This window comes from Thamnophis sirtalis, unplaced genomic scaffold, assembly GCF_051295495.1.
Source record: "Thamnophis sirtalis isolate CommonGarterSnake01/CBP01778 unplaced genomic scaffold, rThaSir2_p1.2 scaffold_4, whole genome shotgun sequence".
Lineage (NCBI taxonomy): Eukaryota > Metazoa > Chordata > Lepidosauria > Squamata > Natricidae > Thamnophis > Thamnophis sirtalis.
In genome coordinates this window covers 74,959,371-74,986,578 of record NW_028261384.1, presented here as the reverse complement: position 1 = coordinate 74,986,578, position 27,208 = coordinate 74,959,371, and the positions used below count along the sequence as shown (strand labels likewise).

Genomic DNA, 27,208 nt, shown 5'->3' with positions numbered 1-27,208 from the left:
ACAGCCTTCCCACCCCCCAGAGGCCTTCTGGAAGGTTCAGGGACCTTCACGAGGAGTCCCTGAAGCCTCCGGAGGGCATAAAAAGAACCTACGAGTAAACCGGAAGTGATCTCCTATTTGCTCGTTGGGTCAGTTTAAGCCCTCCAGAGGTTTCAGGGACCTTCAGGCGGCTTCCCTGAAGCCTCCGGAGGACTAAAAACGACCCTATGAGCAAACAGTCCTCCGGAGGGCTTAAACTGATCCAACGAGCAAACCAGAAGTCCATTCCCGACCTTTCTGTTTGCCCATAGGGCCAGGGTTTTGCGCTCTGGAGGCTTCAGAGGAGCTCCTGAAGCATCCAGAAGGCCTCCAGGGAGGGCAGGGAGGCTCTTTTGCCCATCCCAGGCTCCTATAAAGCCTCTGGAGCTTGGGGAGAGTGAAAAATGGCTTTAAAAAGCCTGAATTCAGCTATCCAGTGCATGCAGCTGGCCAGCTGACAGGGCAAGCAAGGCAAATGGCTCTGCATGCCACCTGTGGTACGCATGCCATAGGTTCGCCTCCCAGATATAGCATCCAGTGATGGAACGCCCACCATTTCTGCAGGCAAGCTGTTTCACTGGTAAATTGTCCTCACTGTTAGGAAGTTTCTCCTTAATTCTAGGTTGTTTCTCTCCTTGATTAATTTCCAACCATTGTTTCTTGTCTCCCTGCCCCCCCCAGTGCCTTAGAGAATGAGGAATAAGCACTATTTATCTAATTTATATAGTTGCCCATCTTACCACTGGGCAGAGGACATGTTTTACCTGACAAGACTGAATTTGATTTGAAAATTAATTAAAATGGAGAAATTACAAGAATGCGAAAAGTTCTAAAGTGAACATACAAATTGTATGAAACTGCATCATATTTAATTATTAAAACGGATATACAAATTATAAACCAAGAGAGTGATCTGGATAAAATTTTCTTATATTGAATTTACAAAAGAGGCTTGTTAAAGAGTAAAGAGTTGAAGAATATTATAAGAAGGGACAAAGAAGAAGTGAAAAGATGACATTGTTTGAAGTGACAAAAGATCAAAATTGTTAGAAATAAAAGAAATGCATACAAAGTTGATTTATTTGATCAAGAGTAAAAGAGATACATTATCTCTGGTAAACTCTACTATCGGGATTAAAATTACTATGCTTTATGAATTTGCTTATAAATAAGGGATAGGATATATAAAGAAGAGATCATTTTATTTTAAAATAAGGTTAAAATAATAATGACTAAAATTGCTTATACTTGTAATGACTTAATAAAAGAGTGAAGTTGCAATTTAGCATCCTTCCTCATGTCAATTTGCTGGCTCAAATTTTGAGAGAACCTATTTCACTTCCCCCTCCTCATCAGGAAACCATTGTTCTATTACTGTTCTTTTAAATGCTGATGCTGCAGCAACTTGAGACAGAGCCTCTGTCCTAAATCCCAGACCTGTACAATGTTAGTTAGGTGAACTGTATGCAGCCTTGTATGCAAATCCTTTTTTTAAAAAAGGAATAAATATAGAGATTTCATTCCTCAAAAGATAGGTTGCTGAACATCTTTTAAGTCTTGCTGCTGCACTTCCACTATTCCAATGACAGCAGACCTTTGTTCTGGCCCACAAGAATTTATTATTTATCAAAGGTCCTTTTCTCTTGATGAGTTGGGCAAGCTATCTTATCTATTATTGTGGGGATAAATTTGACATATTCAGAGACTGCCCTCTAGCTTTCCAACCACGGAGAAGTGGAAACTGTAGCATAGACATGTTATCACCAAAGCTAATATACTTTCAAGTACAATTGGTACTTTGAGTTATTTTTTGGAAATAACTCTGTTTGTGATATAATGTCAATTTTCAGAAACAGGATCAGGAATCCCTGCTATATAATATACAGTTTTGCTACTCGTGAGCTAAGCTCCATAAGGACAGTTCAATCTATATTTATAAATTCTTCTTGGTGCATAAAATTCCCTCCTGAAATGGAAATGAGGCCTAATTTCAATGAAAACTCATGTCTGGTTTTGCTGCTTGATATACTGGACTAAATTACTTTTTTAAGACAGTATTCTAAATACCTTGACCTTGAAGTGCAACTTTATGTCTTTATAGGAAGACAGGCATTAGCATAAATGTAAAATGTTATTCTTTGATCCTAAGAACCTGAAGAGTGCTTTGAGTGAGCTGAAGCCAAACACTGTTGATACCAATATTCAAGCACAATCTAAGCAAAATTTCAACATTTACACGAACAGACCAGTTTGGGACATCACTCTTCCATGCCAACTGTTTAGAAAACATTTATTGTAGCAACATGGAAGATCTTGTACCCTCACTACCACAGTGCTTTGCTAACTAGCAAGACGGAAGATTCAATAATATATCTCAGAGGAATTTATTTTTTGGTGGAAATAGAAACAGTATCCCATGTAATCTTGGACTGTCTCTTTTCATATATTTAAGCAACCAGACAATGTTATTGCCCCATTCTCATGTCAGCATAGAAAAGAGTGGTCAGGTCACCAGAATCCCTACATTTGTTGCAACTCTTATGATATTAGACCTGGTGATTTTGGTATTTTTATTCCTCTTTCTTTTTAGATGTTTTTGTTATTTACACATTGTTTGTTTCTTCAGGATGTCTGTTTCCGTGTTTGTCAAGTCAGAGGGTTTTCTGTGACAAAGCATCAATGTATTTATATTTTTAAAACAATACTTCTGAAATTCTTATAACATGAGATAATTACTGTCAAATTTAATAGTTTGATGGATGTTTAATTAAACTGAATTATGTGAAATTTTATCCAGCTATTGTGAGATAGTATTTGGAATCCAGCTCCATGTGTACCATTTATTAAATCTTAACTTGTTAAATGAAGGTAGGCATGTATTTGCCCAGACCATGATAATAAGTCATAATAGCTTATTATAAATTAAACGTATAGCAATGGAATCATAAAAAGATTAAATCATGCATCATAAAAGACAAGCAACAACACCCTTCAAGTCAAATCAAGTCTTAGTAAGGGAACTTTAATCATTTTCTCTTCCTTTTCACTGGTTGAAATGGAAAGAAAGCTCTCAAGGTTTAGTGATTACTATTATACTGTCTTTAATAATAATTAGCTTTGAAAGTTAAAGATTAGAAAAAAAGATTTTATTTTGCCTCTTATCAAAGTTACTATTTTGTAGCTACTAATTTGCAATTAAGCATGTTTTGAATTGGGTATGTTTTTCATTTTAACCTATTTCTGTGGAGTATGTTGCTGATATAGAGAAAAATTTATAAGTGACTTCATGTACCAATAATTTTCACCAGAAATTTACCCTATACTGGAAATTTGAATCAGTTTTACTTTAGATTAGTTTAGATTTATATAAATAGACCAGTGAAATGCTGTGGACATAGTATACTTAGATTTCAGTAAGGCATTTGATAAAGTAGACCACAATCTATTTCTTGGTAAACTAGAAAAATGTGGGATAGACAACATCATCACCAGATCTGTAGCTGGCTGATAAACCATACTCAATGAGTAGTCCTTAATGGTACTACATCCGCATGGTGAGAAGTAAGTAATGGGGTACCACAAGGCTCCATTATAGGTCCAATATTCTTCAATGACTTAGATGAGGGAAGAGAAGGGGAACTCATCAAAATTGCAGATGACACTACACTGTCAGGAATAGTCAACACCCCGGAAGACAAACTGAAGACAACGGCCCCTATCCAACAAAATCATTTCAATATGGAGAAAAGCAAACTTTTACATTTAGGCAGGGAAAAAAAATCAAAGGTATAAGTACAGATTAGTCAAGACCTGGCTCAAAAACAGTAACTGTGAGAGGGATCGTGGAGTCCTAGTGACTCTTCACTTGAATATGACCCAGCAGTGTGCAGTAGCAGCAGCAGCTTAAAAAGCTAATACAATCCTTGGTTGTATAAACAGGCATAGAATCAACATCACATGAAGTACTAATACCACTTTATAAAACCCTAGAAGGACCCCCCCTGGAATACTGCAAACTATTTTCATCACCATACTACAAAAAAGATGTTGAGACCCTCATCTCTTGAAATTACTATTAAATTCAGTTTTTCAAATTCTTTATATGAAGGTAAGTTTTCAACATGGTTTCTGCTCTTTATCCTTCTCAATAAAGTATGCATTCTAAATTCTTTTATTTTGTTTGCTTATACTCTCATTATTTCCCTTTAATGTATCTTTAGCATCACTTTTATTCAACAGATTCCCTAAGTGGTTTTCTCTTCTTACAATATTTAAACAATAATATATTGTTCTTACTCATGGAATAGCTATTTTGATTTCCTTTTCAAACTGTATTTACAGCTTTGGAGTAAGTAGTGAGGAAAGGGATCATAACTGTTATTGACTGCCAAAATATATTGTAAATTCTGTGTAAATACAGGGACAGAAACTAGTTTCTGTTAAACTAGCAACAGAAGAGCTCTTTTTGTCTATTTTTCTCAAAATTTTCATTTTGTCCCATGTTATCTTTCTATTGCAATTCTCTGTAATGAATCTTTAATCTTTGAATGCAGACTGTGGTGAACAGCATAGGAGACATTTTGTTCTCTAACACATCCTTATTTACTTCTGTTTGCTGATAATCTACTGGAACAATCCACAGTGAAAAAGCCTAGAAAAAGAATATTCTTGTCCAGTATCCTAATAAAAAGTTTCCTGGGTATGATAAAGGTACACAGGCAACTCTAACATCCAAATGAAAAGCATAAAGATGGAGAAAATTCTACGCTGTATATACCCTCCTCAATTGATGAACTGGATAAGTAATCAAATATAATTTCAAGCAAATCATGAATGATGCTGCCATATTTATTAGTCATTAATAACTAGGCTGAGCAAACAGAATATATTTGGACATAGTGAAAACATTATAAAACTAAATCAAACCAAGTATGGAAAAACCACAGAAAACAGGGTTTCCCAGCTTCTCTTGTTCAGACTTCTTCAATAAACCTACCAGATTGGTCATGATCCAATAAGGAGTCTGCTATTTTTGCAGTATCTGGAAACCTGGTGATAAATGAGCCACACAATTCAGCAGTGTTGGTTGAGGAGCTAGGGTCAGTAGGTACAGGGCTACTGGAAGAAAAATTGTTTATCCATTGCAAATAAATAAAGAAATAATGATCTGTTTTACAAATCAGTGAAAAGATGATATCTGAAAAGACTGCAATGAGTCAGAAAAGTGATTACACAGATAAAATCTGATCCACTTTGTCAACAGTTCTACTAATTACCAGAGCACCTATTTAGCCACTCCAGGTGGGTGCATGCACATTCCTTCTCTTTGGTAAATGGACACTAACTTTCTGACCATTCATGATAGTCTCTAGTCTTTTCAAGATAGACACTCCCACCCAAACATGTTAATTATCTTAGTCAATCCAGAGAGTGTTATATTAAATTAAATTAAATTAGCCTCAAAGTACCTATCAATGTAGGTAATGGTGGGGCTTCCTAGTGAAGCATGAGAGTGCTTTCTCTCTGTCTCTTCATGACACAATCTTGTCATATCTGCCAGCTTTTGCTGGGACTGCTTTTAAATGTAGATGCTATGGTGTCCTAGAGTACTTGGAATGTGAATTAATATTTTAGGCTCTGTTTGAATGTACTAGTAGACTGGTGGAATGGGAGAAAAACAAATCTCAGGAGTGATCCCTCAATCTCAGTCCTTTGCATGGCCTGCATACATTAATAACACCACCACAATTTGCTGGCACTGTCTGTGGTAAAATAGGAATTGACAAGCAAATTTACACCACTGTAATTTTTTGCCAGTTCAAGGACAAAGCATTTGGAAGACCTTTAAGTCTTCAAGTTGTAACAAGATTTGATTTTTACACAAAGAAATGGCTTCAAAAGATTACTGGAATCCAGTGACTGGCCAAGGTGTTGCACAAGCTGCTCTGGACAATAAGCTTGTTTCCTGACTCCACTTCAGCTCAGCTACAGCTTTCCAAGGTATAGATTAGTAATGACATGTTGGGTTTTTCCCCCCTGCTAGCACAGATTTAATCTCATTTCTTGGAACAGCGGGAACGCTACAGCTGCAGGTAAATCAGTAGTACCGTCACTGTGGCGGCAGCAGCAGATAAACGAAACCACAGGGGCGGCCCCCTGAAAGTGCATGAAAAAGCGCACATGCGTATTACTCAGCTCAGCCAGCTGGACAGGAATTTCTGGCCCTTCCCATCACTGGCACTGGACAGGTACAAAACTACACCTGAAGGCAACGCAGCCTCTCCCCGCACACCCAGTTCTTTTTTCTTTCTTATAGTTCCCGCCTCTTGTTTTTCATTGGTTTTGGCCAACGGCTCAAGAGGAAGTGTGTGAGATGTGCGCTAGGAGGAAAAAGTTTTGTTTGTAAGCTTAGCAAAGAAGAGGGGGAGGATTGATGGAACGCGGATATCTTTTTAGCCTACTTTCTTTCCTTCGTGTTGTGCGTGCGGCTCGGCTGGGAGTTCCTCGCACTGTGTTTACTGTATATTGGCCACTCCTGCAAAAGGTTCTTTGCCCCTTGCGCGGACGCGGAGCGGGGCCAGCTTCCCGAGGATCGTTCACTCCTTTGCTCAGTCAGCGAGTGAGCGCGCGGCACCGCAGCCAGCAACCACTGTAAAAAGAGCCTCCTTTCGCTCCTCCTCCCTTTCTCCCCCACTCCCCGATCTTGGGATTGCCTCAGTCTTTCGGCATGGGTAGCGATTGAGAAACTGAAGCAAAAAGAGAAAGGTGTTGCTGAGCAGAGTTAGCTTGGGGGCGACCGAGAAAAAGCGCAGCGAGTGGATTCAAACTTTCGGACCACAGGCTCGATTTGCCGAGCGCTGGCGCTCCGGATTGTCGCCGCACACGTCCAGGATGGGGCACGGAAACCGCCGATCTGCGGGAGTTTCAGCAACAGGCGCGGAAACTTTAGGGTCGAGACGGGTCTCTACTGCTGCTGTCCTCTTCGCTTTGCTATTGAGCACCTTTAGCTCTGCTATAAATCAAAAGAAAGGTAAGTCTGAGATGAGAAGGAGCAAGTCAGCCACACTGCGCATGGGAATTTCGCCAAGAAAGGGACTGGGCTGTAGCCTGGAATCTGTCTCCTGGATGTATGGCGAGAAAGCTGTTGTTCAGGAGCACACTTTGTACATGTTTGGTTATATTCAAGTTGTGGCCTCTGTATAATCACTTTGGCCAAGGGCATCCACCGATCATTTGCATTCCCTCATTATTAACCCAGGCACGTATAACTTCCTACCACCTCTGAATTTCATATGTGATTAAAGGGACTCATTAACTTTACCACTATAAAGTTACTCTGTGAGTTAAGTATAACATTATCTTCTTTTGTTTTCTTAAGATTTAGTACTTCTATCGGATCCTGGTTATCAAAATGTGAATTTCAGAAATTATTCTTGATACTTATTAAATGCTGAGTGATGGAATAGGCCCAAGGTGGAACAAATACCCTCCTTACTCCCCATTTTGACTTCAGGCTTTTGAAAGAGAGCTTGGTCACTCTAATGAAGGTGACAAGTCAACAAAAGAAGCACAGAGCTGTAGAGTCACCTTCCCATTGTTTTCAGTTTTTTGGCTAACACAATCTCACATTTTTTTGAGAAACAAGAACAGCTTTAAAAAAAAGATTCATATTTAATTGAATGGTGAGCCATATATGTGTCCTAAACTCAAATTTTGTTTTCCGCTTCTTCATAGAAATCTTTTATACTTCATTGAATCATATTTTTCTGTAGTTATATTGCTGCAAGTAGTCTGTTAAAGTTTAGAAACAAGATTCTCCTGGTTGTTATTCTGAAGATATAACCAAAAGCTTCAAGGCACTCCTCTTTTAGAAAGAGTAAATTTCAAGTCCTTGAAAATTCAACAGGGATTAGAACTTGGCAGAAGAGACTGACCTCTTGTTTATATGACCCTTGTAAAAGGCTGATGTGTGAGTTTCATAGGAGTGTACATACTTTGCACAGAAGTATTGCTGAAAAATTATTGTGCTCTTTCTGTAACGTGGGGAAAACCACCAGTGATTCATAGGAATGTCTGACCCCAAGAATCAAAATTCTGTACAAACTTGAAATTATAAGTGCAAAATATGTGTTTTTGCTTTATTTTTTAAATAAACCTTTCACTACTAGGTGCTTTATATTTTTCTAAAATGTAGTTAAATGTAGTGTAGTGAAATAAATAGTTATATCATGGTTTGGGAAGGAAAGGGAAAGGAAAAAGAAAATGTGTTGTTCTCAGCTCAAATAATTTTCCAGGTTAACTTGGTTGAGAGCCATTTTATCTTCTGCTGGATTTGGCTTGATGTGTTTTCAGACAATACTTTCTTCTCCCTTCACCTAACCTACAGTTAAGTCTGTGAAGAAAGCTTTTTTGTTGTTGCAGTTGTTGTTAAAGAAGTTAAAGTATCAAGGAAGTAGTGGAAAGGATTCCTGTAATGTATATGTTGTCTTGTTGATGGTCTTCTGTCTGCTCTTTAATTTCTTTCACTTTTATGAAGTTTTGAGAACAGCAGCCAGTTTTCATTCCAGGCAAATCATCTTTATTTTAGAAGTCTTCCAATGGAGAAAAATTGAGTTTTCCCTCTTTTTCCTTTCATTGCCTCTGTTCAGAGGGAGGAAAAAAAGTTGTAACTTGGAAAATATACTTTGTAAACTAAACAAAATCAATTTAAATATTTCATGACTTGGGCAAATAAAACCATCTTTAAAAAAAACCTTTCTGAATAGTTAATTGCACAATCTTAAAATCAAGAAGCTTCGTTTTGATCAACTCTGAACAGCAAGTTTATACCTGCCAGTAATGTAATTAGGGCAGGGTTGGGTTGATATTTTTTTTCCTCCCTTCCTTTATGCAATTCACATAGGTGTGAGTTGAATTGAGATGGGATAGGTGAGTTGGCTTGAGAATGTGGGAGGCAAAAATGAAAGGAGAATTTGAAAAAGAAACATTTAGAATAAAATTAGAATTTTCAATATTATGAAGAGGTATTCACATTGTTATCTCTGTTAACTGCTTTGACACAGAAATATAACAAAACTTGATAAATATTTTAAAAGAACTGATGGGATCATGGAAATGTGAATTCACCATCAATTTGGCAACCTGGTTCATTTTGTAGCATTTTGGAGGCGCAGTATTCATAAAGCTTTGCATAGCTTGATCCTGTTTTCTTTAAGAAAAGCCTTGAAATCTTGGCTCATTCAATAGAATGATTTGTATCTTCACTTGTGATCCGGATTTGAACTGATTTATTGGGTAATTATTGTGTAGTTTTTTTGACATGGATTCTTAATGGTGTGCTATTATTTTTCTGGTTCTCATGTGGTTTTGTGTTGTGTTTGTTTATTTATTGTATGTCAGCTAGAGTTACTATGCCTCTTGAGATTACTAAATGAATAAATATTTGCTTTTATTTAGTTTTGGTTTTGTATTAACATTTGTTATACGTTGTATAATACTCCTGAAGACTGAAACCTGCACATTATATTTTATAAGTAATATTAAAAATAATAGGTAAGTCTTTGTTCTAAGGAGCTTATAATCAAAACTTACCACTTCAGGTAAACAAAAAAGGACAATAAAATGTAAGTGAATAAAGAGAATTAAACAATAAGCTTCATGGAAAAGCTACTTAATAATAATTATGGAACTGACATCCAATGAAACACATAATGGAGTAATATCCTCAAATCTGTTTCCCCTCCTAAGGAAGAGACAAAAACCTATAGTCTTGTTGTAGATTACAGTTATATTTGTTTCTCCTGTTGCTAAAATGATTGAAATATCTGATTATGGGATAAGTATTTCTATCCAATCTTATTTGCTTGTAATGTTTAATATAATATAATGTAATAAGACCAACAGGAGATATGTAGAGTATAGAGGAGGTATTCAATGCAGATGAAATACATAATGTTTTCTCTTTTTTTCAGAATAGTACAACTTTGAGTTGCCCAGGCAAGTTGATATCTAGTATCAGCACAAATGAAAAGCAATACTTCATGGATAAATTATTTACTTAATTGTCTTCAGATATACTGGGACTGTAGGGGAAGACTGTAGTACCACAAAATTTATGATGATGCAATATCTATTAGTTTAGAGTAGCTCATCAATTCCTTTAAAAAGCTTTAGTTTGAACATCAACTCCCAAACATTTAGTGTATGAAAATCATGTAATAAATACCACTTTAACTAGTACCTACTTTCCAATTATTGGTAATTACTATTTATTAGTAATTGAAAGTACTTGTTAGGTAGATAAAAATGCCATATCTAATCTAAACATCTGGTTTACTGCACCCAATCATATAACAAGAATAATTAATAGTCCCAACATCCCAGAGTCATCAGTAATGACCACTTTGGAGAATCCTGGTTTAGAGGCTGTTAAGAGTTTAAATGAATATGGCCATCATGTTCTTAAGTACCATATTTCCAATTTTGATATTTTTGATGACTTAATATTATTAATTCTTGGTTGATTGATACTGAATCCATTGAATCCAATGACTGTGAATAAAGTGAATAGTAATATGCTATTGAATTCTACCTTTCCTGAGCAAGTCCCATGAACATTCAGATCTAATCTACAGAGGGGAATTGCTGGAACATACTGGGAGATTTTCTAGAGAAGAAAAAATGTGTTACTGGATGAATGATTAGTTGTAGAATTTAGATTTCACTCAGAAGTCTGTTGAATGCAAAATTTTGAATTGTTCTATAAAGGAATGTTATATTCTGGGTAAAATGCACATTAAATATAAATTAATTATATATCATAAATGCCAGCTATATTGTATTCCAAACATCTTTTAATTATCAGCTGGAGACTTGCTGTCTTGAAAATGCTGGTCTCAGTAGTGAAATTTAATAAAACAATTCAAACTCTACTAAAAATCAAATATTTTTTTCTCAGTTCAATGTGTTATAAGAGATGCATATATACCATTAACTTCCATTTTGCCAATAATAAACAAACAAACAAACAAACAAATCTTTACTTGCATTCTTGGGGGAAGTGGGAGGGAAAGGCAAAAATGTTAAAAATGCCTATGCATCACCCTTTCATAAATATATCATTTGAGCTTAAGTATTCTTATCAATGTTTACATTTCAAAGTAAAATTTAACATTATATAATACTTCTTGGAAAAAGTACAAATAGGCAGTCTTTAAGGCTGTAATTATATGTATTATGTTCAAATATATATTTTTTGGCTAGAGAAATTAATCACAAAGAGTTTCACTAATATAATCAAATTATGATCACGAAGACGCAAATGAGATTAACTCAATATATGTAGTAATCTTGGATTTTCCATCATCAGTTCAGGTATAATTAAGACAATCACTTAAAGAAGGTAAAGTATTTTTCTTTATGTTTCAAACTACAAGGGAAAAATTTTTCCCTTGCAATTCAATATTCATCATATGCAAAACAAAGTTAATTTTGCTGCAGATTTCTAATGCATATACAAAAACACACAATTTGTTCTGCTCTCAATCTTAAAGGTATTAATTTTCTATACAATTAGAGGAAATTCATGTTTAATCCATTTTTGCCCTTTGTGAATGCAAAATATGTACAATGGGTACTCAGAGAGAACTGAATTTCATTTTTGATTGCATATAAGGACCTAGTCCACAAAAGTAATGTAAAGTTTGTTTAATTTTATTTCTACTTAACTTTAATTAAAATTTAATAAAGTTAATATAATTTCTTTTCAGACATGTTTTAAATAATTTTTCCCTTTTGCCATATTAAAAATTAAACATTGTTAACATTTTTGGAAATCCTTAGAAGCTATATACCTAAGATTTTTAGTGATTGACTAGATTTCATCCAGGGGATTTATGAAGTGTTGATCTCTATTCCTTTAATTGTATTCTATTACTTTAATTACTATTCCTTTAATATTCATGAGTTCACCCTCCAAAGTGATTTGTATATCAGTGCTGTACAACATAGAAAAATAAGATCCCACCACAAACCTCACGGTTTATTAAACATAGTATGGCAAGCAGGACTTGAAAACCTAAAGTTGAGCTACTACATTAAACACTGCCTTTATGCAGAAATATGTAACAGATTTTGCTGAGCTCTGATGAATCTTGGTTTTAATGAATTCAATAAAAATAGGGAAGGTATCATTTTTGTGGAAAACAGCACAGTCAAATAGAACATCATGTTTCAAAATCTTGAGTCTTCTTACAGCATTTCTGTATAAACCTTAGGCAAGAAAGTGATTCCTTTTACTGAAATGTACTCTCATTTTTTCCTTTATTTTACATACTCTAGATAATAGTATATAAAAACCAAAAATATGTAGCAATAACCTTTGCTTTTAAAAAATTATCTGATAGGATATTGTAACCCTCTCTCCAAATCCATAGCTGTGCAATTTTTTGCTCATTTAAATTTCTCAGTATTGAACTAAAAGCTTAATTTGAACTGATAAACCTATCAATAAGCAACAGTAAAGCAGATAATATAAAAGTTAAAACAAACATCGGTATGCAAACGAATAAAATTCAGGAAGTAAATATAGGTCCTCTATATTTTTATATATTTTTATTTTTATTGAATTCATTGAAACCAAGATTCATCAGAGCTCAGCAAAATCTGTTACATATTTCTGCATAAAGGCAGTGTTTAATGTAGTAGCTCAACTTTAGGTTTTCAAGTCCTGCTTGCCATATTAAAAATAATCAAATAGTAAACACTATACATTAGAGAAGGAATTCCACAGCACTGGACTTGCTACAGAGAAAGCTCTTATCCTTGTTTACATCAGCTGGTCTTTCTTGGCAATACTCTCAGAATGCCCTTAATTAATACATAGTATTCTCAATTGCATAACTTTTAATCAAGTTCATTAGAATGTTAAAATAAAATCTGATAGGATCCTTAATAATCATCATCTTATCCTTCTTCCTCTTCCTCCTCCTCTTCATCCCCTTCCTCCTCCCATGTCTAGATCAAATGTTAAACTACCAAAATGAAGCCTCCTACTTGGATTTATCATTGCAGCAAAATAAGTCATTATGGTACATGTTTCTGGTAGTAGCTGACATACCCACAGATAGGCCAGGATTTATATCTCTCCACATTCACAGAGTGTGTTGTTATCCACTAACAGCCTCCAAATAGTGCAAGGGAGGTCAGATCCTTAAGCCATATTCTCCATTCCTTGCTCAATGGTCTCCTTCCATTTTTTAATTCAATGTTGTTCTTGTTGTATCCTCAAGAATGTTTGTTCTTGTCATAAAGCTGTTCCTAGATCTGAATCAGTGGGCTTGGGGCATATGTCCATTCAGAAGATATCGAGGATCATTCTCTTGCTTAGTTCTCCCATCATCTGCTGCTACTTCTCTCCTGATCTTTGATGGTGCATATTGAGATAATATATTATTTCAATTGATGTAGGTTTGAGACAACCTGTCACTAAACATACTGTTTCACTGATAACAGTATCAACCTGTTTCATGTGTGCAGATGCGCCCCAAACTGGAGCAACATACTCTGTTGCAGAGAGACTCAACACCATTTTTTTTCTCCTTGTTTCCTATCTTTTTTTCTTTTTTCTTTACTTCATGTGGTCTTTATAAAGCGAATGGATTAAGGTAGCAAGAACCTGAAGATAGTGTCCAAGAACAAGGATTGGCTTATTGGGGGCTGGTACTTGGGCTGGTGTGGGTGACTCCAGGATTGTAATTAGTCTACTAATCTACTCTTTAGATTACAAAATTTAATTACAACTTAAATACAACAATGTCAGAACCAAATACCAAAATGAAGAAAATAGCATCATATGGATCTGCAACAGCCACCTCACCTGGTTCAGCGACACAGAAAGCAACAGGCACAGTAACACAACAAGACAAAGTTATTTTGCAGCTAAAAAGTATGTTGCAAGACATACAAGTGGATATCAAGGAGCATATAAATAGAGTAGAAGAGAAAGCAGACAAGGTGGAAGATGAATTGAAAGAAGTCAAGGAAATGATGGGAGGAAATGAGTCAGTTATGAATCCAGAAACCCACATTTCTCTATTTTACCAAGTAGGTTGTGGTGTACTTTATCAAATGCCTTATTGAAGACCTTGCTTTTAGATGTCCACAAATACATTGCTTGGTTATCTTTTGCAGAATCTTCTGATAGGTCTGTAGTTTTCTGGATCAATTTTTCCCTCTTTTTTAAAGATGAGAACTACCTCATTCCTTTTCTAGTCATCTGATAGTTTCCCAGGAACTTTGAAACGGCTGTGGTTCATGGTTCTGAGATCAGGTCTGCCAGTTCTTTCAGAACCTTGGGATGTAATTCATCTGGTCCTGGTGATTTGAACTCATCAGAATGGATAGGTGTTCTCTTACCATTTCCTTATTTTGATTTTCATTCCTAATCTGAATTTTACTGATTTTTTTGATAGGTTGAATTTTTTAACTTTTATGTAAAGACAGATGCAAAAACATGAGTTAAATGGTTCTGCTTTCTTCCTGCTGCTCATAATTTTCTTGCCTTTTTCTCCCATTAATAAACTAATGGTTTCCCTGACTTTTCTTATTTTTTTATATGTTGTAAGAAACAATTTTTGTTATTTTTCTCTTTTGTCACAAGCCTTAGTTCATTTTGAATCTTAACTTTCCTGACTTCATATGTTCAAGTTATTTGCTGATACTTTGCCTTAGTTATGTGCCCCTCTTTCCACTTTTTATATTTGTTCTTTTTGTCTTTCTTTGTGCAGTTCTTTATGCAGCCCGACTGGTTTCTTTTAAAATCTCTTATTTTTCTTCTTTATTGGAATTTTGCCAGACTGGCTTTTTATCATCTCACTTTTCAAAATTTCCCAAGCTTCTTAGGTTGTTTTCCCCTTGAGGATTTTCATCTATGGAATCTTTTCCAAGCTCTCTCAAAGTTTATTGAAATCAGCACTCTTAAGTCCAAGATTCTAATTTGACTTTGTTCTATTGCTTGTGCTAGCATAAGATTGAATTCCAATACTGTGTGATCATTCCCCTCAAGGTTCCTGTAACTTCAATGCCTTACATCATTTCATCTCTGTTAGTGAGAATTAAATCCAGTGTGGCTGACCCTCTAGTTCCCTTCTCTACCTTTGGGGAGAGTTGTCTGCTAGGTTTTTTAGGAATCTGTTTGACCTTGCACAGAATTTGTCTCCCAGTCGGGGATGTCAGGGTAGTTAAAGTCCCCTATTATTATGGTGGTGTGTTTTGTACATAGAGAAAAAGGTTCATCTATTTCCTTTGTTTGGTTGGGTGACCTGTATTATACACCTATAGCAATGTCATTATTTTTCTTTTTTTATTGATCCAAATGCATTCAAGATGGGTTTCATCATTGTTCTGCTGTATTTCTGTAGAGATGGGCCATTCGGTCGCCCCAATTCCACCTTGAACAAAGGGATTAAAGAGTTGTAAAAAGAAAAAAAGTCATACTTTATGCATTGGTGCATTTTCATTTGAGTCATTTTTGACTGGCCCTGTGTTTGTTTTCTACATAATCTGTTTTGTGTCTGAGTTCCCTTTCATCCTTATCACCTATTTAATTAATGTACATAGTATGGCACACACAATCAAAAGCTTGATTTTTCTTAATGGCAATTAATCTTAATTGCACAAACCTCTATGTTGGGATTAGAGACCCTATTGGTTTTAGATTGCTGGGAACAAAAATGTTCTGTATCAATTAACAGTCCTTATTATTCAGTTTAAATGCTTCTCCAGAAAACTCCTGAATTTAGTATTAAGTAACTCAGTCCCTTTCTGTGATAGCTGTAAACCATCTCTTTAGCACAGCTTTTCATCAGACCAACTGCTAACATCATAATTGACATAACCAGAACCTTCTGCTTTATACCAATCCTTTAGCCACACATTGAATTCCACTATATGCTGACCTTTTCCTTTTTGTTCCTTATATACAGATGAAACCTCTTAAAAATGAGACTATAACCTATCCTGCTAAGTTCCTGCCCAAGCTCTGGAAATCCTCCTGCACAGAAATACATCTTTTTCAGACAGGTCATTAGTGTCAAGATGCACAACAATATCAACATCACTTCCTTACTAGCACTCTTGACTATCTTAACAACATGCCTCTTTCTCTGCTGACAGTAGCAACAGGCAGACATCTCACCTCTTTCAAGAACTCCACATTGTTTCCTAAATTGACGTTTCTTATAATTGAGTCACCAACTAGAAGGTGGCTAATCTTTTAGATACCTTGGATACGTCACATGACTGATTTGCAATACCCGAGTCACATGTTTCCTTATTCAAAACAATTTCTTTCCCTGCTCATCACCATCAATACAGACAACTGAACCTGCCACCTTAGTATTCATATTTAATTCAGCAAGGGCACTGTTTCTATTATTTAGGGGCACACCAAAAGTTTTGTATTTATGGCCCACAGTTTTCTATTTGCCAAATCAATTAGTTATCCATACTACCCTTCTCCTCAAGGACTTTGTAATAAGGGGGGCTAATAGTGGGGCAGTTCAATAGAACACATCAGCTGAGTTTTAATTTTTTTCAGCTTTTAGCTGAATAGTCTTAACTTTCCAAGTGAATCCAGTAATCATAACTGATATATAGTTCATCATGTCATAAGTTACCAGCTTTTGTTTACAATAAAAATATATATTAAGATATCACATCATATATGAAAATTAGTATTACTATATATAAGAAAGTTGAAACATGGGATAAGTCTATTCCTATCTGATGTTCTATATCTTTTTTGCAAGAAAATGAAATGAAAAATTGTGTTTTTACAAAATAAGCACATGTTCATATTTTTATCAATCTAATTGTCAATTTGCACTCTTACATATATAGTTTTAAATTCTTATGATATGGACATAACTTTGTTCATCACATCTCTTATTTGTGAATATCAGAGTGTCAGTGGACACCTGGGAGCATTACAAAAGGGTGGTTTTGGCACTCTTGAACATTGTTGTTATTATCTTATCACGTTTTAAATTGTGTATTTAAATTTAGCTAAGTATCTACTTTTCACAGCAGGTCTCTGTTATAGACTTTAAACTTTTTGCCATTATGTAAGATAGTTTCTCTCAAACAAGCTGATTTTGTGACTAGTTGGAAGTTTCTATGTTGTGTTCCAGGTAACAAATAGGGAATGCTTTAATAATTGCCTTTTTCCAGAATATTTTTTCCTATTTCCCAATCTAATCAATAGCTACATGATTTTACAATGGTCTCCTATCCATGTATTTTAAAAAATCTAATCCTGCTTATCTTTTTCAGAATAAACCAACTGCCTACTGTAACATTTCTGTAGAACCTTGTAGAAATCAAATGTAACCGCCATTTGGAATGAACTCCCCGCGGAGATTCGGACCCTCACCCCTCTCCAGGCCTTCCGGAAAGCCGTCAAAACCTGGCTGTGCCGGCAGGCCTGGGGTTGATGAGTTCCCCTCCCCTCTCGACTTGTATGGCCATATGACTCTTGTGTATTTTAATTATATGTATTGTGTTTGTATCCCCTTTTCCTGAGTCCCTCCCGGAGAAGGGCGGCATACAAATAAATTAAATCTGAATCTGAATCTGATTTTTTTTTGAAAATACAAAATAATCCAACTATATAGCAAAATAATCAGAACTAGCAGCTTATTTAGTTCATTTGCACTCGGTTTGATAATAATATGATCTTTCAAACTGGAGTTACAGCATGGCAGTATCTTCCAAGATCAATAGGCTTTGTTCTACTTAGCATCTGAAAAATATGCCATAACTATTCTTTGTTGTTGTAATTCCTATCACAAGAACTGTGGTAGAAATTATCTGTAAGAAAATTATCTATAATTTTAATTTTGTATCAAATGTCATCTTTGTGAGAATCAGAATATGATGAAGAAGAATTGTAATATTTATCAGTTTGTTAGAAAGTTTAGAACATTAGAAATAAGCGAAACAAAATATCTTCCGCCTGAACTCTCTGTGATACAAGAATGATTTTTTTCAACCTTTTTGTTGTCCAGGGCAAAATCTTATATTGCATATTCCTGTGAGGCACCTTCACTAATCATTTAAATTTCTGAAAACTTGGTTTTCTACATGACTTTGAGGAGTGTAGGGCTTTCAGTATTCAATTGCTTAAATGTTTCTTTAATTGCCTTGGCAAACTAGTAAGGCTGTAATTGTGAATATAAGTAGTAATTAAAACAGTGATAGGCAATTTAAAGCAAAATCAGGAACCAAAATAAATACTTCTTTACTTAGTAAACCACATTTCAGTGTTTCACTGTGTGACGCCAATAATAAGGTTTGTTAAAAAACCTTTCCCTTTCTAATTTCATACCAATATTATACATTATTAGAAATGGATCAGACATGTTGATGACTGATACTTCCCATTATTTCAGTTTATAAAGTTCAGTTCAGACATATAAAGTGACTAGAAGTTATAATTGTCACATTAACAATAAGTCTTGAGCAGGCTCACTTCCTCCCCTTATATAAATCTTTCATTTGAGGGAACAGACATGAGCACTTTATTTTTTTGCCAAGTCCTTTGAAAATGGCAAATAATACTTAAATTCAGGCCAGGGACTTCTGCATTTATTTGATCTGTCTTTTATACTTTTTCAATAATGTTATGAAAGGCATTGTACCAAGATTTATTGATTAGACAAAAGTTCTGATTGGTTTCAGGAAAGTTGCTATAATTCCTTGGATGTACATAGGTATCATTCATTTGGATATAAAAATATCCAATATAATGTAGCTGCAGAATGTGATATCCATTTCTGTATCTGAATATTTTTAATGACTGAACATAATCATTGATAGTCATAGAATAATAATAACAACAACAACAATAACAATAAATATGTAAAGTACTATCTTTATATGGTCCTCACGTTTGTGTGTTCTGAGAGAGCTATGCCAGAGTTTCAACCATATTGGACAGATCTCATCAGAGAATCCAGAAAAAAGACTGTCTCTGTCCCTCCTGTAAACAATATAGTGAGATATAATTTATAGAAACTCACACTGAATCTGATTCACCCAATCAACAAGGATCATGGTAGTAAGTGTTGTAGGTCATGGATATCTGATTACTACAGGATTCAGGATAGTTGTGATTAACAAGAACAATATTGTTTCCCTGTCACAAACATACAAAGTTGGGAAAAAATATTGATCCATTTTACAGATCAAGATCAATGAAAAGAGGATATCTGAAAAGAATGTATAGAAAAAACATAATCATCCAGAATCAGAAATACCAGAGCACAGCTTGGCAGTGATTTATAATAAGACATAAATTATTCACAGAAGTAGAATTGGAAGAACTGCAAGGATCTATTTAGGATATACATATTGAAGTCTTGACAAACATAGATAAAAATATAGGGAGTTGGCAGTAGAAGAAGTGAGTATAGATACTGAATCATTTTCATTCCCATTTGGGCACCTCCTCCTCTCAGAAAGAACAAAGCACTAAAAAAGAATAATTGAAACAAAGAGTAATTGAGCATCTAAAAGAATAACAACAGCCAACACAGAATAAAGTTAGCTGCATTGAAGCTTGTTCCAAAGAAACAGCTAGCACAAGTATTAAAAGATGCTAATAGTGTGATATCAAATATAAGCACCAGATCATTGCAAGAAACAAACTGACAAATTGACAGCATGCCTGCAGTTATAAATAAATATAATGGATGCAAAATCAAAAAAGAAAAAAGTCAAACAATGCACCACAGAAATAGAAGATCAGATTGGAAAATAAATCAGCAAGCTAAAATCAGATACAAGCAAATTATGCATTTGTATATAAGTAAGCTATACAGCTATATAGTAAGTAACTATACAGATGAAAGAAAAGCAGAAGAATAAGAAGTCCAAAGAATACTAGTTCAAGAAGTAGCACCTAGAAATCAGAAAGATATTTCCCAATCCATCAGTGGATAGAAATCAGTGAACCAGTAACCAGCTGACAAAGAAAAATCACTGCAGTTTTGGGCACAGGTATAACAGGATCAACTCAAAGAATACAACAGCTTTGATAAAATAATGCCATAAATATTAAACATCAAAAACATATCCCAGGATATCCTAACTCCTTTACATGGGTGATCTGAAACTAAATGGAAAAACACAATTTGAAATAGAATTCCTGCTCAACACTTTACAATATCTTGTAAAGCCAAGATATTGTTTGGATTGGACAAATGTCCCATGCTCACGATCAATAGAAAAAAAAAGTGAAAATTGAAGGAATAAATATGTCGGATGGAAATTTTATTAATAGTTTGAATATCAGGGTATTCTTCAACCTGATATCAAGCAGACTGAAGTCAACAAGGTTACATATAAATACATTATGACAGTGGAAATCTTTTTTTTAAATTTAATTTTATTTTTGTTACATAGACAACATAATCACATAACAATAGAAAAAAAGGCAGAGAGAAAAGAGAGAAATGGAAATGTTAAGTCTACACTCTATGGTGGAAATGCCATCAAAGTAATTAACACTTGGGCAATTCCATTCATTAATTATACAGACTTAAGCAGAACTAAAAACCCTGGATAGGAAAACTAAAAAATCCCAGCAATGAATCATGCTCTTCATTGATATAGTGATGTTGATAAACTCTACCTACCAAGAAAATGACAAGGGTGTGCAATGTTGCAAGTACATAGATAGCTGAAAAAGGGGAAAAAATGGGATTAGAAAAATATCTGAAGAACAATGAAGAAGATACACTGAAGTAGTATAGCATGAAGGCTTATTGATTACTGGAGACATCAAATTAGCTACAAAAAAAGATCAAATGATGATTAGAAAAGAAACATGGCAAGGAAAAGTATTATATAGCCAGTACATTAAAAAAAACAGCAGGGAAAAAAAAGATAATAACAAGACCTGGTAAAATGGCTAAAAGCATAAAAGTTGAAAAAAGAGACAGAAGGGCTAATTTTGGCTGCACAAATTCAAGCCTTAAGGACAAATGCAGCAAAGCCAGAATTGAGAAGATAGCACTAGACAGCATGCCACTTCTGCAAAGAAGCTGAAGAAACAGGGCACCATTAGTTGGCTGCTGCAAGAAGGTCACACAAACTGAATAGAAACAACAGCATGATAAAGTAGTAACAATGGTGTTGCTAGACATGGTGGAACCATAAAATAGAGAAAGTAAATGAAACTGAAAAAGCTAAAGTACTTTAGAATTCAAACAAACATCCAACCCAAGCTGAAACTTGACAAATAAAAAAGTCTGGATAGTACCTCAAGACAGCAGAATAGAAAAGAAAGAAAAATCACAAAATACAAAGACTGCAAATAGAAATGTTGCAAAGGAAAGGAAAGGTAGTACCAATAGTAAGAAACCTTTGGGGAGGAATCTCAAAACATCTGGAGCACCACTTGGATCTGATACCATTGGCACCAGTGGTGGGTTCCGGATCCTGTTTCAACCGGTACAGTGCAATGGGGCCTGACATCCCCCACATGAATGCACACAGCACGCACACATGTGCACAGTGCGCACATGCATCCTTACCTCCTGCGATTATCCGTGACGCCTCTGCAACACTCCAGTTGCTCAGCGGAGCATTGGGCAGGCGCCGTATGCTCTGTGCATGGAAGTGCCGAAGAGCTTAAATACAGGTAAGGACAGCGGACGGGCGGGTGGGCCCTCCAGAGCACCGTACTGGAATTGTACCCAGTGCTCCCAGCAGGCACCTCTACACCCGTACCAGGGTTTACCACCTGCAACCCACCACTGATTGGCACTGATAAAAATAGGTGGACTTGATAGGTGGACAAAAGTGCCAAATACAGTCTAAACATCTGGCTGACTATGTGACCAACAACAAGAATAATAGTATGACTCCTTGAGAGAAACAAGACTGGTTTGGAACATGTAATATGAAGATTTGCATATAAACTGTTACAGTTCTCCAAAGAGACTTGTTTATGGGACATATTTTAGAAAAGCATTAGAGCGTAATCCTGCTCTGTGATATGCATAGTCAGAATGCAAGTTGCAGAGTGGCCCCATAAGAGCTACTTTTCCCTAATATAGCTGCACTGGAAAATAATGTTATGTGATCTACTGTATTGTGGATGTGTCTTTTCTATAATTTGTACAGAATGACCTAGCACAGAATGGGACAACTCGCCACAGCCAACTTGCCATGGCTGCAATAGGTTTTTGAAAATACATGTATATCCCTATATACTTGTGGATAAACACATCAGTGGATAAGAAGACCATTGAATTTGTAATTGAAAAACAATGAAAAGTACCATCCATGAATACCAAATGTGAAAAACGTAACATAATGAAAAGATTGAGAGTTGACTTATTCACAAATGAGCTTATAGATACTAAATGTGGTACTACTCATTATATGCTAAACTGAAATATATAAGACATAACAAGCATGAATATATTCTAAACTTGTTTCACAAAAAGATTTAAGATGGACAAAAACCCAATCCAAGAAGATGAAATGCAAGAAAAATCAAGTACCACAAATGCCATGAAATCCCCTCTATATAGCAGTACAATAAATTTGTATTATTAGCTGAGGTTTTCTGTAGTAAGGCCTGAAGGTTTTCAGACATAAACTAAATAAAAATGTGAAGAAATATTACTTCTACAGTAGATATTAGTTCTAAATATTACTTCTACGGTAGAAAAGGTATGATAATCCAGAATACAATATCTAGCACCAAATTAAAAAACAATTACTGTCATAACTACAATATTACACTTTTTAATCCACATCATTTAATTAGCCGATATGCTTAACTTTTATTTGTATGTGTGTATATGTGTCTTCATGTGCTTGCTGATTTTTACATTTTATATAGTGTGTCACTCTCCAATGCAACTGAAATGTCCTCCCCTCCCCTCCTCCTCCTCCTTTTCTCTCTGTCTCTCTTCTCTAATTGAAAATAGGGAAACAAAAGGTGGAGGAAGAGTTATGATAAATAACTCGTTTTAGTGGTTTGGTCAGATATTTCAACATTGCCTTCAGCAAAGACATAAGCGATTGCTTAAATTAGTAACTGGTTTCTTGAGATCATGCTGAGACAAATTCTAAACCCATTAAATGGGACTATGGCTGGTAATAAAAAAACATTGCATCCAGACAGATAGGCTAACAAGTCACAGACAATCTGGTGTTCCAAAACTTTTCTCTATTTTGCTTTTAAGATTTATTTTGTCTAGAATATTAAGACTGTGATTTTTTTAACTGTTACAAGACAAGAGAAGAACAGAATGTTTTGAAAAAAAAGTTCAGATATGATAATAATTTGTATCAGCATGGTGTTAACATATTCCAAACAGAGCCTGCTAATTTAACCTTGATTCATATTGTGAGTGAACAATAAAAACAGATTTCCAGTTGTTCCTGACCTGTGGCCAGAATACAGTGAATCTGAGATTATTTGTTCTGTATTATTCATTCATTCATTCTCTACAAATTGTATTGATAAATATCAGTGAAATGATAATATGATAATATCTGTATGTACATTGTGACATTGTACAATGTACAATGTCACAATGTACTTACATTGTAAGAGCCAAGGTGGCGCAGTGGTTAAATGCAGCACTGCAGGCTACTGCTAGATCAGCAGTTCAGCGGTTCAAATCCCACCGGCTCAGGGTTGACTCAGCCTTCCATCCTTCTGAGGTGGGTAAAATGAGGACCCAGATTGTTGGGGGCAATATGCTGACTCTCTGTAAACCGCTTAGAGAGGGCTGAAAGCCCTATGAAGCGGTATATAAGTCTACTGCTATTGCTATATTGTCTGTAGTGAGGAGATTTTGTGCAAATAAAGGTTTCCACATGACCCTGAACACTGATAGTAGAAACCTATATAAGAACATAAAATTTCAATGTTGCCTCTAACTCTGATTTGTATAGGACCATGATGATGAACCTATGGCATGTGTGCCCAAAGTGGCACGTAAAGCCATGTTGCCTAGCATGCGTGGCCTAACCTGTTTGTCTTCTGAGTTTCTGGCATGCATGTGCATGCAGTGATCAGCTGTCCTTCACATGCACGGCAGTGCCAAAACTGATGTGCATATGGACACCAGCTAGCTGATTGTTGGGTGTGCATGCGCGCCAGAACCCAGAAGTTTGGCTTTTCTGGAGCACAATTCCTTCATGCGTGCAGCAGTGCTGAAAACTGGCCTGTGCATGTGCACTGTCCAGCTGATCATTGGATGTACATGCACACTAGAACTCGGAAGTTTGGCTTTTCCGGAGCGTGCCCCTGACAAACATGCACACACATGCACAACGTTTCTGCACGAGCTTTTCGCCATTACTGGAATAGGATGAGCTATCTGTTACAATATATGGCTTGAACAGAGTTCCTACAGGAAGAAATTTTGAACAGATTATTAATCCTTAGTTGTGAATATTGTTCTTTCAGCACTTCTGGACCAAGGGGAACATCTGTGTGGAATGATAAGCTCCAGATGGCTATGCATTGTGATTACTTCCTTATCAATTTGAAACTTTTACTTATATATAATAGCATTATAGTGCAAATTGTGGATCCTGTCACACACTTGGCTTCTCCATAAATCTACTAATTTCTGAGTTTAAACAGCATTTGCAAAACCAGATGTGAAAACTAAAGTTGTGTATTATATGGACAAACATCTAAGGAATAATACCTCTTCCCTAATCTAAACAGGAAAAAGTTAATATTTGTTTTCTGGGTAACAAATCTTATTAAAAGACATGTGCATTCATGAGCTGAAGCTTATTAATCAGATGCAGTCTTTTTTTGGGAGGGGGGGAAAGCACATTAATTAACATGATTGCCCTCTCTTATAGGGAGACTCTGAGCAGTTATTTCTGTGGTTTACAATCAGGAATTCAAATTTTAAGTGCTTTTACTTTGTTCCTTCCACTGTGCCATTTAATATAATCCCATGTGGAATTTCTAATATTTCCCCTCAAAATCTCCATTGTAAGAGCTATAAGAGTCAAAATATAAGCACTTTATATTTTGGTATTCTTTTTGTATTTATCTTATTTACTGTGAGGTACATGCCATTCTGCAGGAACTTTAAGGAATATAATCCGCTATAGTAAAATAAATTAATAGAAGCTTTGAAATAATTACAACCAAAAAGGACAAAAACATACAACTACAAGCCAGAGTGCACTTTGTAAGTTATAATAGCACCTCTTTCATATTTTTTTATAATCTATATATCATTGATAGAGGGCCAATGATCTAGATGGAACTTCATTCTAAAATAATTCTATTCACCGAGCACACACACACAGATACACACACACAGTACCATGTTCTCCCCAAAATAAGACAGGGTCTTATTTTGTTTTGACCGCTGAAATAAGCATTTGGCCTTATTTTCAGAGAGGTCTTATTATTTTTGAGGTGCAGGAGGTGGCAAGCATGGTCACCTCATGGCTGCTGCTGTGTTGCAATATTTTTGGGGAGGGCTTATTATCCAGGAGATCTTATTTTCAGGGAAACAGGGTAGTTATGTATCCATTTTCAGGTAGAAAATTTTAGCAATTAAATATAGTCTATTAAATTGTGTAAGGCAGTTTGATTAAAAGGATAACAGAATCACCTTTAATAATTGCATTCAAAGCAATAGCAAAATACTTTTCCTATCTGTTTCTGTTCCCTGCTTCTCATCTTGTTTTGCCTTTCACCATACTCATCTCTTCCTCTTTTTTACAGTCATGCTTGCTCTTTTTCCCTAATATCTTACCACCATCTGTTGCTACTTCCATTCCTTGCCCAACTCTCCTAGTCTCCATCTTCTTTCTTTCGCAACTTGTTTTCTCTTTCCTGACTTTCTCCTTCACTTTTGCTTCCTCCTCCCCCTCTTCTTCACTGTATGATCATCTTCTCCCTTGCCATCATCTCTTCTATCCATTATCTCTTATTTTTGTAGACATCATATACCAAACTTATCTTATTATTCTCCTAATTATCCTTCTGGCTAGAAGTTGCAGGTCTGTTATTTTCCTCCTGCAGCGCAAGAAAGAGGTTGGTTAACTAATCTATTGAAACTGCAGCCACACTCAATATTTTAAATTAACTTTAATCTTAACAATGAGTTCAATCAGTCATCTATTGTTTTTGTAGTGAAGAGTCTCTGAGGACATTGATATAGTGAAAAATACCCTTGAGGTAGTTAGTGGGAGAACTCACTGCTTATGGTTTTTAAAAAATCGTGCTGTTCTTTTAAATGCAATTTCAATTGCCTGGCTAATCAGCAACATTCCTAGTACTGTAGGGCAATTTTTTGTCTATTTGTCTTGGCGCGTTCCTTGTGGTCTAACTCTAATGGTACCTTTCTCTATATGATTGATATCAATACTCTAAAGTATTATACTTCTGGAAAATATAATTTTATAAAGTAAAATTAATTTCTATAAGAATAACACGTTTTAAATTTATGTTGGAAAAGCACTTTTTAAACTCACTACTGAAGAATGCTGATAAGAAATATATGTCTATTTCTAAACTTTAGTTAACTCATGGCCTCAAAAGATTCTTATTTTTAATGTGTCCTATTGATATTCTTTCTTGTATTCTTAGACTTCAAGTAAATTTTCCAGTTTAAACCAGCTTTGTGGCCATAAGCCAATCTATTGAAACTGCAGCCACACTCAAAATTTTAAATTAACTTTAATCTTAATAGTGAGCTCAGCGAGTAATCTATTGTTTTTGTATGGAAGAGTCCCTTAGGACAGTGGTCCCCAACCCCCGGTCCGTGGAGTACCTGGCACCGGGCCGCGCAGCGGCCGGGGGCCATGATCGCTGCAGCGGCCGGGGGCCATATTTGCAACTTTGTAGTCCTCATGAACGCGCCCTTTCTCTGCCCCCCCCCGCCGCCCCAGATGTGCGGGGCTGGGGGGGCGAGGGGAGGCCCGATCTCCCCCCCGCCCTCTTGCTCTGCTCGCCCCGGGAGGGAGGGGGCGGCGGCGGCGGCCTCGGCCCGAACTTGGGATGCTGCTGGCGGAGGCTGCCTGGGAGGCGAAATTTTGTCCGCGGACTCGCCCGGCCCGCCTGCCCCGTGGAATGACGAGGGGGGGGCAGGAGGGGGCGGCGGCGCTGCATTTTCCTCCCAAG

The 27,208-nt window shown here is 35.9% G+C and overlaps 1 protein-coding gene across 2 annotated transcripts in view; it reads left to right on the top strand.

Moving 5' to 3' along the window:
* The first annotated feature begins 6,529 nt into the window (after window positions 1-6,529).
* Window positions 6,530-27,208, top strand: part of EGFR (epidermal growth factor receptor) — a 205,442-nt gene continuing 184,763 nt past the window's right edge. The window contains exon 1 of one of the 2 annotated variants that reach the window (XM_087713137.1): window positions 6,530-7,048. In XM_087713137.1, the coding sequence (XP_087569263.1) occupies window positions 6,910-7,048 (139 nt within the window). In that variant the 5' untranslated portion in view covers window positions 6,530-6,909. The remainder of the gene's footprint in view (window positions 7,049-27,208) is intronic. The other variant, XM_087713136.1, reaches the window with a different exon arrangement.